This window comes from Vicugna pacos, chromosome 9 (assembly GCF_048564905.1).
Source record: "Vicugna pacos chromosome 9, VicPac4, whole genome shotgun sequence".
Lineage (NCBI taxonomy): Eukaryota > Metazoa > Chordata > Mammalia > Artiodactyla > Camelidae > Vicugna > Vicugna pacos.
The window spans coordinates 3,825,682-3,844,287 of record NC_132995.1 but is presented as its reverse complement, the minus strand read 5'-3'; the positions used below and the strand labels follow the sequence as shown (position 1 = coordinate 3,844,287).

At 41.6% G+C, this 18,606-nt stretch overlaps 2 protein-coding genes across 15 annotated transcripts in view; one reads left to right on the top strand and one right to left on the bottom strand.

Annotated features, from left to right (window-relative positions):
• Nucleotides 1-4,448, bottom strand: part of LOC116282204 (vomeronasal type-1 receptor 4-like) — a 72,285-nt gene extending 67,837 nt beyond the window's left edge. For 7 of the 8 annotated variants that reach the window (XR_012076093.1, XR_012076090.1, XR_012076091.1 and 4 more), the window contains exon 1: nt 4,134-4,448. The gene's annotated coding sequence lies outside the window, so the exon portion shown is untranslated. The remainder of the gene's footprint in view (nt 1-4,133) is intronic. The other variant, XM_072968540.1, reaches the window with a different exon arrangement.
• A 175-nt stretch (nt 4,449-4,623) lies between these two features.
• On the top strand, nt 4,624-18,037 carry ZNF331 (zinc finger protein 331). 7 transcript variants are annotated; one of them, XM_072968513.1, is made up of 8 exons: nt 4,624-4,751; nt 5,808-5,876; nt 5,993-6,042; nt 6,229-6,286; nt 9,186-9,596; nt 10,491-10,576; nt 11,619-11,745; nt 14,141-18,037. In XM_072968513.1, exons 5-8 carry the CDS (start codon nt 9,557-9,559, stop codon nt 15,475-15,477), a joined length of 1,590 nt encoding a protein of 529 aa, XP_072824614.1. In that variant the 5' UTR covers nt 4,624-4,751; nt 5,808-5,876; nt 5,993-6,042; nt 6,229-6,286; nt 9,186-9,556; the 3' UTR covers nt 15,478-18,037. The 7 variants fall into 7 exon arrangements, with proteins under 7 accessions (XP_072824614.1, XP_072824613.1, XP_031537401.2 ...); XM_072968514.1 differs by lacking the exon at nt 4,624-4,751 and adding an exon at nt 5,144-5,293; XM_072968512.1 differs by lacking the exons at nt 5,993-6,042; nt 6,229-6,286.
• Nucleotides 18,038-18,606: the final 569 nt, after the last annotated feature.

The window sequence follows — 18,606 nt, the reverse complement described above, 5'->3', positions numbered from 1 at the left end:
AAGAAAGAGGTAAAATTGTCACCATAAGCAGATGACATGATACTATATAGAGAAAACCCTAAAGACTCTACACAAAAACTACTAGAACTGAAAAACAAATTCAGTAAGGTAGCAGGATACAAAATTAACACACAGAAATCTGTTGCATTTCTTTACACTAACAATGAAATATCAGAAAGGAAAAGTTAAAAAAAATCCTTTTAAAATCACACCAAAAAAATAAAATAAAATAAAGTAAAATAAAATAAAATACTTAGGAATAAACCTGACCAAAGATGTGGTAGACTCATATGTGGAGAAATATACAACATTGATTAAAGAAATTAAAGATGATTTAAAGGAATGGAAAGTTATCCCATGCTCTTGGATTGGAAGAATTAATATGGTTAAAATGGCCATACTACCCAAAGCAGTCTACAGATTTAATGCAATCCCTATCAAATTACCCAGGATATTTTTCACAGAACTGTAACAAATAATACTAAAATCTACATGGAATCACAACAGACCCAGAATTGCCAAAGTAATACAGAAGAAAAAGAACAAAGCTGGAGGAATAACCCTCGCAGACTTTAGACGGTACTACAGAACTACAGTAATCAAAACAGCATGGTATTGGCACAAAAACAGAAAAATGGATCAATGGAATAGAATAGACAGCCCAGAAATAAACCCATGCACTTATAGTCAATTAATCTATGACAAAGGAGGCAAATATATACAATGGGGAAAAGACAGTCTCCTCAGCAAGTGGTGTGGGAAAACTGGACAGCTACATGTAAAAGAATGGCATTAGAACAGTTTCTCATACCATATACAAAAATAAACTCAAAATGGATTAAAGGCCTAAAGGTAACACCAGAAACCACAAAGCTCCTGGAAGAAAACAGAACACTCTTTGACATAAGTTGTAGCAATATTTTTTTTTAATCTATCTCCTCCAGCAAAGAAAAGAGAAGCAAAAATAAACAAATGAGACCTAATTAAATTTAAATGCTTTGCACAGCAAAGGAAACCATCAATGGAACGAAAAGACAACCTACTGAATGGGACAAAATATTTGCTGTATCATCTTTTTCCCCCCTTAACAGAGGCATGGGGATTGAACCCAGGACCATGTGCACACCAGGCATGTGCTCTACCCCACCACCCCTGGGACAAAATACTTGAAAATGATATGTCTGATATGGGGTTAATATCCAAAATATATAAACAGCTCATACAATACAATATCAAAAACAAAACCTCAATCAAAAAATAAGCAGAAGATCTGAACAGATATTTTTCCAAAGAAGACCTGCAGATACCCAGAAGGCACATGAAAAGATGCCCAGCCTCGCCAGTCATCAGGGAAATGCAAATCAAAACTACAATGAGATATAACCTTAAACCTGCCAGAATGGATATCATCAAAACAGCAAATGTTGCCAAGGATATGGAGAAAAGGGAACCCTAGTACGATGCTGGTGGGAATGTAAACTGGTATAGCCATTATGAAAAACAGTATGGAGGCTCCTCAAAAAACTGAAACAAGAACTACCATATGATCCAGCAATTCCATTCCTGAATAAATCTCTAAAGAAAATGAAAACACTAATTTGAAAGGATACACCCACCCCAATGTTCATAGCAGCACTGTTTACAATAGCCAAGATATGGAGGCAACCTATCTGTCTATCCACAGATGAATGGATAAAGAAGGTGTGGTATATATATTCAATGGAATATCACTCAGACAGAAAGAGAATAACATTCTGCCATTTGCAGGAACAGAGATGGACCTAGAAAAATTATATTTAGTGAAATAAGTCAGACAGAAAAAGACAAATACTCTATGTTATCACTTACATGTGGAATCTAAATAATAAAACAAATTAATAAGCATAATAAAACAAAAACAGACTCACACATATAGAGGACAAACTAGTGATTACCAGTGGGAAGAGTAATACACGAGGGGCAAGATAATGGTAGTGGATTAAGAGGTACAAACTATTGGGGGGAGGGTATATCTCAGAGGCAGAGCACATGCTTAGCATGCACAAGGTCCTGGGTTCAATCCTCAGTACCTCGATTAAAAGTAAATAAATAAACCTAATTACCTCCCCCCTCTACAAAAAAGAATAAAATGAAAACTCACAAATAAATTCAAACGTTAAAAAAAGAGGTACAAATTATCATGTAGAAAATAAATACAAGGATATACTGTACAGGGAATACAGTCAATATTTTTAATAACTTTAAATGGAGTATAATCTATAAAAATATTAAATCACTATGCTGTACACCTGAAACTAATATAATATGTAAATCAATTAGAATAAAAAAAGAAAAGATTAAAATGGAAAATGCCTTCTCTACACAAAAATTCATAAACACTGAGAGCACTGTTTTATGTTAAACGCCTCTGTGTTTCACTTGGTCCCATTAGAAGGTAAGTAAAATGTTTACAACAGATGTTAAAGGACCTTCTCTAGTCATCAAACCATAAGAAAAGAGAACAAAAAGAAAAAAGAAATAGACTTACAAAAGATTGCTTTGGCTATTCGGGGTCTTTTGTGGTTCCTTATAAATTCTGGAATTGTTTGTTCTAGTTCTGTGAGGAATGTTGTGAGTATTTTGGCAGGGGTTGCTTTGGATCTGTGGATTGCTTTGGGAAGTGTGGCCGTTTTGATAGTGTTGATTCTTCCAATCCAAGAGCATGAGAAATCTTTCCATTTCTTTGTGTCATTTCCATTTTTGGAGTATGGGTAACCTCATTGGTTAAGTTTATTTCTAGGTTTATTGTTGGTTTTGATGTAATGGAAACGTTTCTGCCAGTTATAAAATTCTGGTTTTTGAAGTGGAAAAAAAAAGGAATGAAGGGCTGCAAATGGCAAAATATCCTTTGTTATAGGTGAGTTGTATTCCTTTACATAATGCATGCTGCATCTTCATTATCTATTCAACTATTGATGTGCACTTATGTTGCTTCCATATCTTGGCAGCTATAAATAATGTTGCTGTTAATAGCAGGGTGTATGTATCTTTTTGAATTAATTCTTATTTTGTGGTTGGCTTTATTCCTTTGATAACTATGTAAGTTTAAAAAGCTAAAGCTCTAAACGTTCTTAGAAACAATGAACAGTACATATATGTAAATTAAAAAATATATGTGCAGTTAAAAAAAAGAGCTATCAAGCCATGAAAGACACGGAAGAAACTTAAAAGATATTACTAAATGAAAGAAGCCAGTCTGAAAAGGCTACAAATTGTACAATTCCAACCAAATGACATTCTGGAAAAGGCATAGCTACAGGAATAAAAAGATCGTGGTTTCCAGGGGTTTGGGGAGAGGGAGGGAAGGAGGAATGACTAGATGGAGCACAAGGGATTTTTAGGGCAATGAAGTTATTCTCTATAACACTATAGTGGTGGCTACATGTCATTATGCGTTTGTCAAAACCCATAGAATGTACAACAAGAGTGAACCCTAAAGTAAATTATGGGCTTTGGTTGATAATAATGTGCCATGTTGGTTCATCCATTGTACCAAATATGCCACGCTTGATGAGTGATGTTGAGGGTAGGGGAGTATATATGTGTAGGTGGAGCGGGATATGTGTGAACTCTGTATTTTCCGCTCAATTCTGCTGTGAACCTAAAACTGCTCTAAAAAAATAGTCTATTAATTAAAAAAAAGGAGATATGTAAATCTGTTTAAAATAACAAAACTCTTATGGGAGACAGGTTAACCTCCAGTATGGAAATAGAGCTCTTTCATGGTAGAGGTGTTAGTAAGACGGAGCGAGAACTTGGCACAAAGTTTGTCACATAGTAGGTACCTTAGAAAGTAAATATGAGTACCGTTGACTCACGGCAACAGACCTAAATTAGACCAATTCATAAACAGTATAAAACTGCACGATAGACGAAGAGAACACATACGGAAAGATTTCATGGCCTTCCTCGGTGACAACAACGCCTATACTGTAAGTGAAGGAAACCAGGTATGTCACCCCAAAATATGTCTCTTTGACATAAAAATTATTTTGAGCTGAAGGCAATTAAGAAATTATAAACACAGAGAAGATTCCCCTTCCTTGTTGAAAGGTAGGAAATAAATTCTTCTTTTAACGCGCATAGACTCTTACCAGCCCACAGATGGCACCAGAGGAATCTTCAGACCAACCTCATTAACTGAAGACCGGGGTTAGCAGTTTTAAGGGAACTACCACCAGCCCACTGTCCTGGCAGTACTTCACAAATTTATCCGTTCTTGGTCGAAAACATACAATAGCTTCCTGCTCTGGTCACGTCTTCAGGATTTCGTTCCCCTGGGAAGCTCCTATGCCCCAGCAGGGGTCCCAGCATTTATAAATTCCGCTATTCTGAATTACACTCCCTCTCACGTCTGTGGAGGAACAGGTCCTCCCCCGCAGGGAGAGAGGCCTTCTGAAAGCCTTGCGGACTACATTTCCCAGAAGTCTCTGAGGCACAGCTCCGTTAGTGCCGTTGTGGAGTTGCATGCTGGGAAACAGAGCCAGCACGCTTCCAGCTCCGCGGATTCCCGGTTTTCTGGACTGCATTTCCCAGAGGGCTCTGGGGCACGGCCCCGTCAGGAGCGCGCGGAGTTGCATGCTGGGAGCCGCGCGTCCTGCGCAAAGGATTTTTTTCCCTCCCAAGCTCTGGTTTCCTGGTGACGCTGTCCGGAGTTAACGCCAACGCTTACGATCCCTCCTAACGTCCTGCTGATGGTTGGGCCCCAAGCGGTGAGTTATTAGCATCCCATGAGGAAACACGCGCCGAATGCCGCAGCGATGGTGGTGAGGGAGAAAGCCAGGGGGCCCGAAACGTACCCTCGGCCTCTGGCTGCGGGAGCGGCTGCGGAGGAAGTGCGAGCGTGTGTGTGTGTGCGTGTCTGTGTGCGTGTGCTTGTGTGACGGGCTTGGCCGTGTGCATTGACTGAGGTGTGCGCATGAGCGTCGGTCAGGGAGACAGGCCCTATCTTTGTGGTGGTGACGCACTTGTCTGTTGTGTGTGATGGGGACGCAGCGGGGCCCCGTCCCCAGGGCTGTGCCTCCCGTGCGTGTGAGCGTGACTCCGCCACTCTGCTCTGTGTGAGTTACACGCGTGTGGGGTCTGCGGGGGTGGCGGGACCCAGTTATGTCTCTGTGGCTGTGAGATGTGCTTTTGCATTTCTGTGGGGTTGGCAGAGCCGTTCGCCGTGTCTCTGGCGTGGGCGTCAGTCGATGTGACAGAGCCAAGATGTACCTCATGACAGTGTGTACGTACGATTGTTCGGCTGTGACAGGTGCGGGATTGTGCTTGGGTATGTGGCCACGGATTGAGTCAGCACGGGGCTGTGTGACAGTGTAAACTGTAGCTCTGATGTCTCTGCTGCTCCCTCTGCCTTCACGGCCCAACCGTGTTGTACTTGTTTGGGCACAGCAGCCCCAAAGGGAGGTCAGAGCCTGAACCCTGTAATGACGATGACTAACAAGAACGGCACAGACATCGTCTTGAGATGGCAATTTTAAAGCTGAAGGTGCTTTCCATTCAGGCTGCCTGACTGACAGGATGCAAAAGCCTCAAGAATAATATTCATTTTTTGGAGGGGAGAGGCCCCTTACCTGGGAGGTGGGGGAACCCCGATTACTAGAGCCTAGTCTCCAGGAATCTCTGAAATACTCAGATCTCAGTGCCCTCTGATTTCTGATTGATTTTAGATAAGACATGGGACCAGGTGTCCTTAGAGAATATTTTCTGATGTTGTCTGTGCACCAGAAAGGCCCTAGTGTCTCATTCTGTCCTCCTCTTTCCTCCAGGCCAGCGATCCTCCAGAAGAGGCATCTTGAGGAGGAAGAATTATCACACCTTTTAAGATCAAGGTTCCTGTGAGTTATTTTTTTGTTCAGTAAATGATTTGTGTTTATAGCGTTTAAGAATATGTGCTTTCCTTGGCCCAAAGTGTCCTCCCTAATAATGACTTATCCAGTAATTTCTTCCCAAGAGTCCTGCAGTATATTCGCCAGAGTATTCCCCACTGACCAGCCCTCTCCAGTGAGTATTTACATATTCATTTGGCAAATTGTTTACATCCTCCTGTGTGGGCTTCTGAGAATCCGCATAGGATAGAGGAATACTACTGGGAGGTTAATGTTAGCACTTCTGGGGTGTGATTTGGTAAGGGAAAATAATAATTTTTAGGTGGAATCAAATGCTAAGTATCTTTGGTCTTTTCCACAGGGCTGACCTTCAGAATGCAGTAAGAAAGAAGGTTTGATCATTTTAGTAAATCACAAAGGTATCAGCTTTATGAGGCTTTTAAGAGTAGGGTTTGACCAGAAATTGACATAACAATGTAAACTGACTATACTTCAATAAAAAAGAATGCAAAAATAAAAAGAAGAAGAGGAGAAGGATTTGGGCAAAGATCTTTATCATTAAAGGCAGGGTTTTTTTTTTTGTAATCAATAAGTAGAAATTTGTTGTATTAGCCCGGTGTTATTTGAGGTCTGACAGTTTCAGTTGGTTTCAGCTACATTTTTGTGTGAACAATGAAAAGCAGTATGGTTTGATTTTGAATATGAGTCCTGGATCTAGAGCAGGGTTTGTGAAAGGTCACATGTTAAATATTTGATGCTTCGTGGGCAATGTATGATTGAATATTGATTTTCTTTTTTTGATAGATTTTATTATTTAGAATGGTTTTAGGTTTACAGAAAAATTGCAAAGATAGTACGGAGAATTCCAAAGTACCCTGCAACCAGTTTCTCCCATTATTAAGAACTCATGTTAGTATGGGGGATTAGTTGCAATTAGCCAGTTCTGAAACATTATTGTTAACTGAAGTCCATGCTTTTTTCAGATTTCTTTAGTTTTTCCATAATGCTTTTCATCTGTTCCAGGATCCCATCCAGGATACCACATTACATTTCATTGTCGTGTCTCCTTTTAAGAGCCTCTTGGCTCTGCTAATTTCTCAGACTTCCCTTGTTTCTGATAACCTTGACAGTTTTAAGAGGTACTGGTTAGGTGTTTCGTTAAGATGCTGCTCTACTGGAATCTGACGTTTTCCTCATAATTAGACTGTGTTTATGGGTTTGGGGGTGGAAGATCACAGAGGTAAATTACCACTTTTATCACAGTCCATGCTCTATCTGTCTGCAACCTAACTCCTCTTTAATGTAACGTAACATATTCACAGGTTCAGGCTTAGGACATGGACATCTTAGGGAGACTTGTTACTCCACCCACCACAGGCCTGTCTTTAATAACTGCAACATGCCTGCCCCCCATAACTGTAGTCCTTTTCTTTGTTAATTTTTTTTTAATTTGGAATTATCTTCAGGTATATTTCTTACAGTGGGATTAATGCAGGCCTGCTGGAAAAAATTCAGTCTTCTAAGGAGCTTATAAAGAAGAAACACAAAATTACCCATTACTGTACCTTCCAGAGATAATTAATATTGATATTTTGGTGTGTATGTTTTCCAGTCTTCCCCTCTCCCTCTAAGCATGTGTGTGTGGTTTTGTTTCTGGAGCACTGAATCCTGCTAATTGGTCTATAATGAGCCAAAGACTCTCCAGATCTTAGTTTGTAAAAAGACTCCATCTCAGCCAAGGGCCAACATTATACATGTGTGCAAGAAGAGAGGGGAGAGGTGTGCCAATGATCCCCTTCTTGTTTGAAAAAAATCTCTCACATATTTACACCTTAAAGGATTAGAGAGACATCATTTGAAACTAATCCCATGGCAACAAATTATCAAGAAAGACAGACTTTCAAAGTTAGATTTTTCTAGGAAGGGAGGGTATAGCTCAGTAGTAGAGTACGTGCCTAGCATGCGTGAGGTCCTGGGTTCAATCCCCAGTACCTCCATTAAATAGATAGATAGATAAATCTAATTACCCCCCCAAAAAAATACATTTTGAAAGTTAGGTTTTCTAGGACTTAAATCCCCAGGACTTAAATCTATAGATAGATAGATAGATAGATAGATAGATAGATAGATAGATAGATAGATAGATAGAATTGCCCCCCCAAAATTTTTTTGTTAAGTTTGATTTTCTAGGACTTTAATATTTCTTTCACAGAACATGACGGTGATCACTGATGCATAATAAATGGACTGTCCAAGTAACATTTCCATAGGCAGATATATGGACAAAATATGACAGTTTAAAATGTTCACATAAATCTTCGTTATCACATAAAGGACAAGATTCAACCACTTAACTAATGTTCTCAGTTTGGCATCTTCAGTTTAGGTTCTTTGAGCTGGATTTTTAATGTAGAACCATGTCTGTCCCTCTTTTACTGATGGGGAGGGAATACTTCCTCCTTATCTATCTTAGACTTTTTTTGCTACTGTTAATTAAAAAGAATTCATTCTTAAGAGGCTCTGGAAGTTTTTAGTTAACAGTGATTATATGGACAGCAGGTTTGAGAAGTACGTATTTTAGCATGAGGAAAAGGGGAAACAGCAGGCTTGAGTTTGTTTTACAAAAACAAAGGGATGTATAATCTTATTGATCTTAAATCATAGCAGCTAACTTGAGTTAAATAATTACTACATGTTATTGTGTTTTATGTAGATGATCATCTTAATAGTTGAGAAAGTCATACCTGGTAGGTACAGTTTTTATCTGAGTCTTACCTGCAGGGGAACAGATCCTGGAGGTTAGTAACTGTCAGAGCAAAGATTCACATCCTAAAGTCAGACCACAGAGCCTTGTACTTAACCTCACCAAGACCTCTTGTCCCAAATTATGTACACCTTTTTAAACATACCTTCTCCACTTGGTAATTCATCTTAAATTTCTTTCTCAGTTAATATGAATCAATATCATTACTGGAACATATATATTATGCCATTATAACAGACCATAATCTATTTAATCTACCCTCTACTGTGAGATATTTATATTTCTACTTTTTTCATGTTTTTAAATGATTCTCTGGAAACCCTGAATAAAACTGATGGATCATATCAATGTCAATGTCCTGGCTGTGATATTTTCCTATAGGTTTGCAGTATATTTTGCCATTGGGGTAAACTGGGAAAAGAGTACACAGGATCTCTGTATAATTTCTTGCTTATAAATGTATAATTATCTCAATTTTTTTTAAAAAGTGTCCCATTTAAATGTTCTGTGAACATACATATATTTGTTCCATATTCATGTTCTTTTCCTTATAGATTGCTACAAGATACTGACTATAGTTCCCTGTGCTCTACCGAAGAAACTTGTTGTATATTAACTCAGCATTTAATAACCAGTACAACAGCAATGTAAAACATGTACTTTTGCAGTCAGCTTTCTTGGACCCAGACACTGCCTGGGCAGTTCCTTCTCCACCCTGTCCACCTGCTCTGTCTTGACTGACATCACCCTATCTAGAGGCCAGAGGAGCTTCGAGTTTGCATGGCGCAGCCCCTCTCCACCCTGAGTGGTGTGACTAAAGGGGGCAGGATGTTCTCAGTGAGACTCAGCACCCTCAACACAGCCAGTCTCAGGTCCAAGCCGCCGCCCCTCTTCCCAGACTTATCCGGCCTCACAGTGACGTTTGATGCCACAGTCTCCACACAAGACCACCCTCAGTTCTGATGGTAACTGCAAATCCAAGAGTTTCCCTCAACCCCCTTCAGGTTTAATAATTAGGACTGGAAGGACTCAGAACTCACTGAGAGCCACTTTGCTCACGGTTACAGTTAACTGTAGTGAAAGGATGCAGGTTAACGTCAGCCAAGGTTAAACAAGTGCACACAGTGAGGTCCAGGAGGGCTCCCATCGTGGAGCTCCCAGCATCTTCTCAGTGCAGTCAGGACTCATTATTCTGCCGACATCGATGTGTGATAAATCACTCGGAGTATCACCAACCAGGGAAACACACCTGAGCTTCAGTGTCCAGAGTTTTCATTGGTGCTTCATCACGTAGGCATGATTGATGGATCACATAGACTAGATTGATTGACTCATTGCCCAGACGTTAATCTCAATCTCCCAAGTCAACTGATTCCCTGTGACCCAAAGCCTCCCACCGCTCCCATTACCTGGTTGGTGTTTCTGGCATGGCCAGGCCCCAGCCTGTCCCTACCCAGAACAAAGACATTCCCATCAGGTGTGATGTAGCTTACCTCTCAGAAGCTGAGCCCTCAAAACTACATATCTCTTTGGACAAGGCCAAGTTCTTTATTCATCGCCCCCAGTAGGGAGCTGGCCAGGATTCCTCCTGCTAAAATGTCTGGATCTGACTTCAAGGCAAAAAAAAAAAAAAAAAAAAATCAAAGCTCCTCTGCCCTGTCTATTCAGCATTTCCTGGAATTTCAGGGAGAGAGAGCTTTTTTGTTTTTTTCCCAGAAACTTTTTAATCTTCTCCAGATGCATTTATATGCAGATCTTGTGGGGCAAAAAGCTGGGGTTTCTTTCGAAGCAAAGGTGGAGGAGTGAAAAGATTGTAATTTGGGGAGCGCTTATTTTAATGCCTTTTTTCCCTTGTCTAGATCTGGACTTCTCTGGATTTTGTGTCTCCAGTAAAGGAAACCCCAAGAGTACCGATCAGACCTTGAAGTCTAAAACTATGGCCCGCGTAAGTGTGTATTTCTGTTTCCTTCTTGAAATGTGATACTGTGGATACGTCTATGAAACAGTGTGAAGCCTCCTGCCCAGGCGAGTCCCACCTAAGTACTCACTTCCCGGCTCTGCCTGTTCCAACGAGTAATGACGCCGGATAGCCTGGCGCCCGCCTCTGTGGCTCATGTTCACTTAACCCTTGAGCTAATTATTCGGTATCTCCTACGTACTCTTGTCAAGAGTAACTAGGGCCTCTGGGCTTAGAGGTCGTGTTCTTACCAGGGGACACGGGGGATAAATTTCGTTGTTGAACAAACCTGTCTGTTTGCTTCTGAATCATTTGGTACCAGTTTCCTCTAAATCAGGGACAAAGGAATGGCAGGGCTAGTGGGTGGTACCAGGTAAGGTTATTTTGTACAAAGGTAATAAATGATATACTCCTGGAATTGGGGAAAACCTTAGACATTTTACTCAACCTAAGTGTGTAACTGTAATAATTAAATCTAATCTGTCTGTATCATGGAATAAAAAAATGCCTTTCTTATCACAAAGACTGCTTAAAAGACAACCTGGCAAAGTGGTGAACTGACGCCTGAAAAATTCAAAGGTGCAAAGCCTGTTTTCTAAGAGAAAAGATTTTATATTAGATTTGGAAAGCAAGCCATGAGAGGTTTGGTTTTTTTTTTCTTTCCCCTTAAAGGGAAAAGGAAGTTGTAGGAATCCACACTTGCTGAGAATTTACGAGGCAGGCCCGGAGCAGGCTCTGGGCTTGCGAACGGGAGGCAAGCTGGGACGGTTTTATCCGTTTCCTGACGGGCTGGCGCGATGAATTCCACAGGGCGTAGTGGTTTCCCTGCCCCGGTGGGGCTCGGCTCTTGAGGAACGTGTAGGGGCTCTGTTTCAGCCACGGCCACGTCCTCACTGGCCCCCGCCCGCGGGACAGGCTCGCAGTCGCTCGCTGCGTCTACCCGAACCCAGAGCGTAGCCCTGCCTCTCCTTTCCTTCCTCGTGAAACTGTCCTCCCGTTTCATCAGGGACGTGTGGGTTTGTGCTTTCAGGGTTTGGTGACATTCTCAGATGTAGCCATAGACTTCTCTCAGGAGGAGTGGGCATGTCTGGACTCCGCGCAGCGGGACCTGTACTGGGATGTGATGCTGGAGAACTACAGTAACCTGGTCTCGCTGGGTAAGTCGCCTGCCTCAGGGAACCGAAACTCCGCTCCCTGGAGTGTCAGCGCCCTCCCCTGTGAACTTGAGGACTGTCTTTCAAGAAAAGAATTGAATTTCATTCTGCCTGTGCCCAGGAAATGGTCTGAGCTTTGTCCAGTTGGAAATGGGCATTACGAACACACCTGGGTCTCCTGATCCGTCGGTGACCTTCCCACCTTTCTCTGGCCCCTCCTGTAATTGCCTTAGTGACCAAAGAATTAATTAGAATTATTTATTTTATTAGAATATTTATTTCATGACCATTTGCAAAGAAACCAAGCCTCATGCTATGACCTTACATTCGCACTCAAACTACTGGGTTTTGGGGTGTGTGTGTGTATGTGTGTGTGATATGAACAGGAGATTTTATTAGTAAAAAGGTAGTGAAATATAGTACGCCCCCGAGTGTTGGGGGCCGGAGAGGAAAAAGTGGCCCAGGTTGCTGTTGATGGTACTTCGGGGACCCACCTCTAGGGAAAACAGCTCAACACAGTGACTTGATTTCCTCCAGTAAGCCAGCTTCTGTGTTTGATGTAGAAGTGGATTGAGAAACAGAATGTGTGTCAAACCAAACTGAGTGTATTCCGCTTCCTACACACTGTACCTGAACTGAGCTTGGAAGTTACAATCCATGAACTTTGAGTTAAACATTGGATGGTAACATCTTGTAAACATCTAAGGACATTTCTTACTTTTCTGTTGGCAAATAACAACCCTGATGTGAATAGTTCTGCTGTGCTTGCTCTGCACCAGGAAGCAGTCTAAGCACTCGTGTGTGTTTGTGTAAACGCATTTCATGCTCACAGGCTTGCGAGGCAGGAGCAGTTGTGTCTAACTCATGGATAGGTGTACGGGGCACAAAGTGACTTGGTCAGCCAAGGGGACAGAAGCAAGAATTGAACCTAAGCATTCTGGCCCCAGAATCCACACTCTCAACTGCCATATTCTATTTGCCTCTAGAAGTTTTCTTTTCCCTACCCGTCTGGTTTCCTGTTGGTCCTTCAACCCTTTCTCTTTTCTGAAGTCTTTATCATTTTGACATTTAGGTTGACTAAAGTTCAGTCAAAAATTTGGAGCCAACAATTTTTCCTAAGTTCTACATCATGTGACACTTCTTCTTTTGAAAGCATGACATCTCATTTCTAAGCCAGACACGACTGTCTGATGGAAGCAAGGGAGAGAGCTTTGCTGGTGGAGAGGGAAAAGGGAAGAGACACGAAGACAGTGCAGGGAAGAGGGACAGCCGTCTGGCCAAGGGCAGGCCATCGTCACCACGGGCGGCCGGCTGGGCAGGGAGCAGCTGCACCTGAGGTGCTTGGAGGGCTCCCTACACGGGTCCCAGGCCCAAGGCCTCTGAGGAAAACGTCACCACCTTGAACTTTAGTTCACCCCATTCCCCTCTCCATTTGTTTTTCTTCTCATATTTCACCCCTATTGAGTAGCAAGGGTGTGGGTAACACGATCCTGCGCCCTTCAGAGTTTCTGAAAGTTGGCTGTTATCCTAGCTTCCCGTGCTTTTTTCTTTTCTTTGTATCTGTTTTTTGGTGATACTGCTTCCTGGGTGCTCTGTTCTTCCACCATGAAGCAATATCTGGTTATGTCTCCTTTTGTGCTGTTACAGTCACTGACAGTACCTAGATTCACTGTTTCATTAGGGGTTCAGGATGGTGACATTCCATCATGGCCTCTTCATTTATTCACTGTAACAGTTCTTTAAACTGTGGTCCATCTTTTATTATCTGTGAACTCATGAATTTAAACATGTTTGGTATTTTGCAGTCCCTGATTGATGCTCAGATTGTTCTAAATACTTCCTCTTAAGGATCCCACAATCTATTTATTAAATTTCATTCTGCACATTGTCTTTTTTGGTTGCTTTTGAATGTTAGGTGTTTGTAACCAGAATTACTTTTAATTATATTAATTGAATACACACACACATATATATTCTATAGTTATCCAACTATCTGTTTCTAGTTTTTACAGCAGTTCTGTGTTTGATTTTCCTGGTTCTCCAGGTTCATCACCACATCTACAAATTGTACTCCTTTTCATCTTCACTTTTGGGATTTATCCCTCTAATTTCTTTTGCTTAATTGTTTCAGCTGATAGTAAACAGTAGGGCTAATAGTCAGTGCCTTTTTCTTATTTGACTTTAGCAAGACTCTCTCCAGTGTTTCTTTACCAAGTATTGTGGTGCCAGATGTGGAATCTACATTTTAATAAGAGCCCTAGGTGATTCATATTTCCCATTAGAGAAGTTTTATTTCTAATCGAGAAGTTTTTGGTTTGTGGTTAGATTTGTTTTTGTTTTCTTAAAAGGAAACAAAATATGTTGGGGTTTTGTTTTTTTGGGTTATTTTTTTTTCCAGATTTGGAATCACCATATGAGACCAAGCGTTTACCTACACACAAGGGCATTTATGAGATAAATTTTTCCAAACGGAACTCAAATGGAAAAAGTAAATCCCTTGGCCTTGCCTGGATGTCTGAAGGTGAGTTTGAAGGACCACAGGCCCCTCAAAAGGGATATTTCAATCAGATGGTAAACAACTGTGGGAAAGCTCCCACTTACAGAGAAAACGCCTCTGTCAGAACACACCAGAGACTTCACAATAGGGAAAATTCCTATGAGTGTAAGGAATGTGGGAAGGCCTTTAGTCGCGGCTATCAGCTTACTCAACATCAGAAGATTCACACTGGTGAGAAACCCTATGAATGTAAAGAATGTAAAAAGGCCTTCCGTTGGGGTAATCAACTTACCCAACACCAGAAAATCCACACTGGCGAGAAACCTTATGAATGTAAGGACTGCGGGAAGGCCTTTCGATGGGGTTCGAGCCTCGTTATTCATAAGAGAATCCATACGGGCGAGAAGCCCTATGAGTGCAAAGACTGCGGGAAGGCCTTTAGGCGCGGCGATGAGCTCACTCAGCATCAGAGATTCCACACTGGTGAGAAAGACTATGAGTGTAAAGACTGTGGCAAGACCTTTAGCCGTGTGTATAAGCTGATTCAGCATAAGAGAATTCACAGTGGTGAGAAACCCTATGAATGTAAGGACTGTGGAAAGGCCTTTATTTGTGGTTCGAGCCTCGTTCAGCACAAGAGAATTCATACCGGTGAGAAGCCCTATGAGTGTCAAGAATGTGGCAAGGCCTTTACTCGCGTCAATTATCTCACTCAGCATCAGAAAATCCACACCGGCGAGAAGCCTCACGAATGTAAGGAATGTGGGAAGGCCTTCCGCTGGGGTTCGAGTCTCGTGAAACACGAGAGAATCCATACAGGTGAGAAGCCATATAAATGTGCAGAGTGTGGGAAGGCCTTCAACTGTGGCTATCACCTTACACAGCACGAGAGAATTCACACTGGCGAAACGCCTTACAAGTGTAAGGAATGTGGGAAGGCCTTTATTTACGGGTCCAGCCTTGTCAAACACGAGAGGATTCACACAGGGGAGAAACCCTATGGATGTAAAGAATGCGGGAAGGCCTTCAGTCATGGCCATCAGCTTACACAGCATCAGAAGATTCATACCGGTGAGAAACCCTCCGCGTGTAAGGAATGTGGAAAGGCATGTAATCACATAAACCACCTTCAGGAACATCAGAGACTTCATACTGTTGAAAAACCTTTTGCGTACAAAGAACGCACGGTGGCCTCTGTCCAGCATTCATTTCTTCCACAACATGAGGAAAATTTGTGATAAAATGTAATATAACAAAGCCTTTACTGGTCGCCTTCCTGCTTGTAGAGTACCAGAAGTCATATTAGAGGTGAACTTGGAGAACGAAGAAGTGGCCTTTGCTTGTTGATCACAGCATAATCAGTGTAGTGACTTTTTACTGGATAGGTTAGTTTTATGAATGCATAGAAACCTTCTGGTACCATTTCATCTCTATCATAGTTCAGGTTTATTCTAGGGTAAAACCCTGTTGATGGAACATAAGTGGGAGAGCCTTTCCTCGTGGTACAATCCCTACCTGTTGTCATCACCGTCCCACCTCTTTACTCCCTGAGACCTGGGGAAATTAGCTGTTACCCCTGTGCATTGTGAAGTGGGGCTGATCACACCTACCTAATACTGCTGTTGTGGTGATTAAATGAGTTTGGTACCTGTACACTTGTTGAATGTGTATCTGGAGTATTTTGTAAGCTCAATAAATACTAGCTGTTGTTGTTCTCATTATTAGTAGCATTGCTGTTAGTAAATTATTAAAACCCCTGTGGGTGCAGTGAGTTAAGACTTAAACTTCTAGAAGAAAATACAGATTACTGTCACAACGTTGGGGTAGGCAGCGCTTCTTAGCACACAGAAGACACTAAATGTAACGTTAAAAATTATTAAGTTGGATTTCATCAAAAGTACAAAGTTCTGATCATTGAATGACACCATGAAGGTGGTGAAAAAGCAAGAAGCAGAGTGGGAGGAGATATTTACATACACCTGATGAAGGTTTCACATTGAAAGTACAAAGAATCCTTCAAGTCATTAATAAAATGACAAATCAGTTAAGAGGTAGGGGGAGACTTACATATGCATTTAAGATCACCAAATGGCCAGTAAGTAAGTGAAGATGTGTTAAACATCATTGCTTCTCAAGAATATGCGAAATAAAATCACCATGTGATGTCACTGGCCACTTGCCAGAAAGGCTGACATTACAACTGTATATGAGTTGTCTCTTTGTTGGATATTCAAACATGGCCTCTTAGGAAGGAACAGAACCAGCACAGTGGACCTCTCCAAGTCCTGGAGGTCCTGCAGCAGCGATACAGAGGTGATACTAGAGGGAGGCAAGTGGGCTTGTCCCAGGGAAGGGGCCAGAGCCTGGGATCAAGTCCTGGAGGAGTTGAGGGAGCAGTTAGACTTAGGAGGGACTTGAGCTGTCTTAATTAAGAGGGTCAGTCCTAGAGTGAAGGGAGTATGTTGTCTTGGGGAAGGGACTTGAGTCCATGGTGAGGAATCTGAGACTGTGGGTGAGGGAAGGCTAGAGCCCATGGGAGTGAGTTTGAAAAAGTACCAGGGCATGGGAGGGCCTGGTACATGGGGAGTGATCAGCTAGAGCTCAGACAGGTCCTGGGAGACTGGAGAAAAGGGGAGAGCCCAGAAGAGGAGCCTTTGAGAGCTGGAGGAGGACTTGAATGCTGTCCATGAGAATAGCCTGGGAGATGTAGGGTTGTTGCTGAAGCCATTGAGAGAACCTTGGCACAGAAGATGACAGTGTGGTTAGAACCCAGAGGAGTGCCCTGTGGAGGCCAGCAGAGGGTCCAGAATCAGGCTGAAGTAGTGCTTATCTTTGGTTTATCTCAGAAGGGAAATTAGAAAATACATAGGAATGAAAATCAAAACAAAACACAACTCACGGGATGCAGTGGAAGCCATGCTTTAAAGACAGTGTATAGGAGTAAATGCCTACATTTAAATAGAAAAAAGATCTCAAGTAAGTAAACTAACTCTTCATGGTAAGAAACTAGAGAAAGAGCAAACTAAACCAAGAGCAACAGAAGGAAGAAAATAACAGGGATTAGAGTGGAGAAAAATGAAATGGGGAATTTTTCTACATGATAAAAAGAATTGACGGAGCCAGATGTTGGTTCTTTGAAAAGATAAACAAAATGGGCAAACCTTTAGCTAGACTGACCAAGGGGGTGAAAGTAATTTTGCAGAGAAGTCCAAGATCAATAGAGACGCTTCCAGTCTCTTCTAGGTGTGTGTGGCAGTGGTGAAACATCACGAAAGCATGGAAGCTTGAACATGCCAACATTGCAAATAACCACGGTAAACCTGGGTACATTCAGTTATACCAGAACAGGGATCGCCAAGGTTTTCCAGTTGAGAGCCAGATAGTAAATATTTTAGGTTTTACAGGTCACGTATGCTCTGGGTCACATATTCCTCTACTTTTTTAAATAGCCTTTTGAAACTGAAAACACTCTTAGCCTCCAGACCGTACAAAATCAGGGCCACAGGCGAGATTTGAGCTGTGGACTAGAGTTTACCTGACTACTGCACTAAACTAATAGGTGAGCATGGGAGAAAATTCTAGATCAGCATTATCCAATGTGGTAACAAATAGCGACACAGACTCTTGAGCACTTGAAATGTGGCCGGGTGGTAAAGGAAGTGTAAGATACACACTGAGATTTGAAGACTGGAAACACAAAAGGTAAAACATCTCATTAATAATTTGTACTTTCATTACATGTCAAAATGATAACATTTTGGATGTTTTCAGCTGAATAAAGTATATTATTAAAGTTAATTTTGTCTTTTTGCCTTTTTAATGTGCCACTAGGAAAATTTTAATTACGTATGTGGCTGTCATTGTGTTTGAACAGGGCTATTCTCAACTGCAATTTGGCAACATTTGTCAAAATGTTTAAATGTGTATGTGTCTTTGACGCAGCATTCCCACTTGTAAGAATATACTGCTTTACAGCATTAATTAAAAATCTTCCCGTGACATACGCACTTTTCCCAGAGCACTGCCTCTTATTTTGGGGAGCTCCTTAGTGAAAATTGCATTGTTGACTTTCTGTGGAGTCTGGTTTTTTGTCTGTTTGTCTGTTTGTTTGCAGGGTGTGGGGACTGTTGCAGTATTAGTATGAAGCAAAATTCATGCAAAAATCCATTGAAAACTTCCACATCTGGTAATACATGGTTGTGCTGGAGGAACAGTCTATCTTTCATTAGACAGAATTCATTTTCTTTAAACTATTATGTAATGAGTGACCCAGCCAACTGTGAAATTTCAAATAAAGGGAAAAAAGTAGAATATTTAAATACTTTGACGAAAGACTCAGCTGCAGCTAACCAGACTGGCCCACAGGC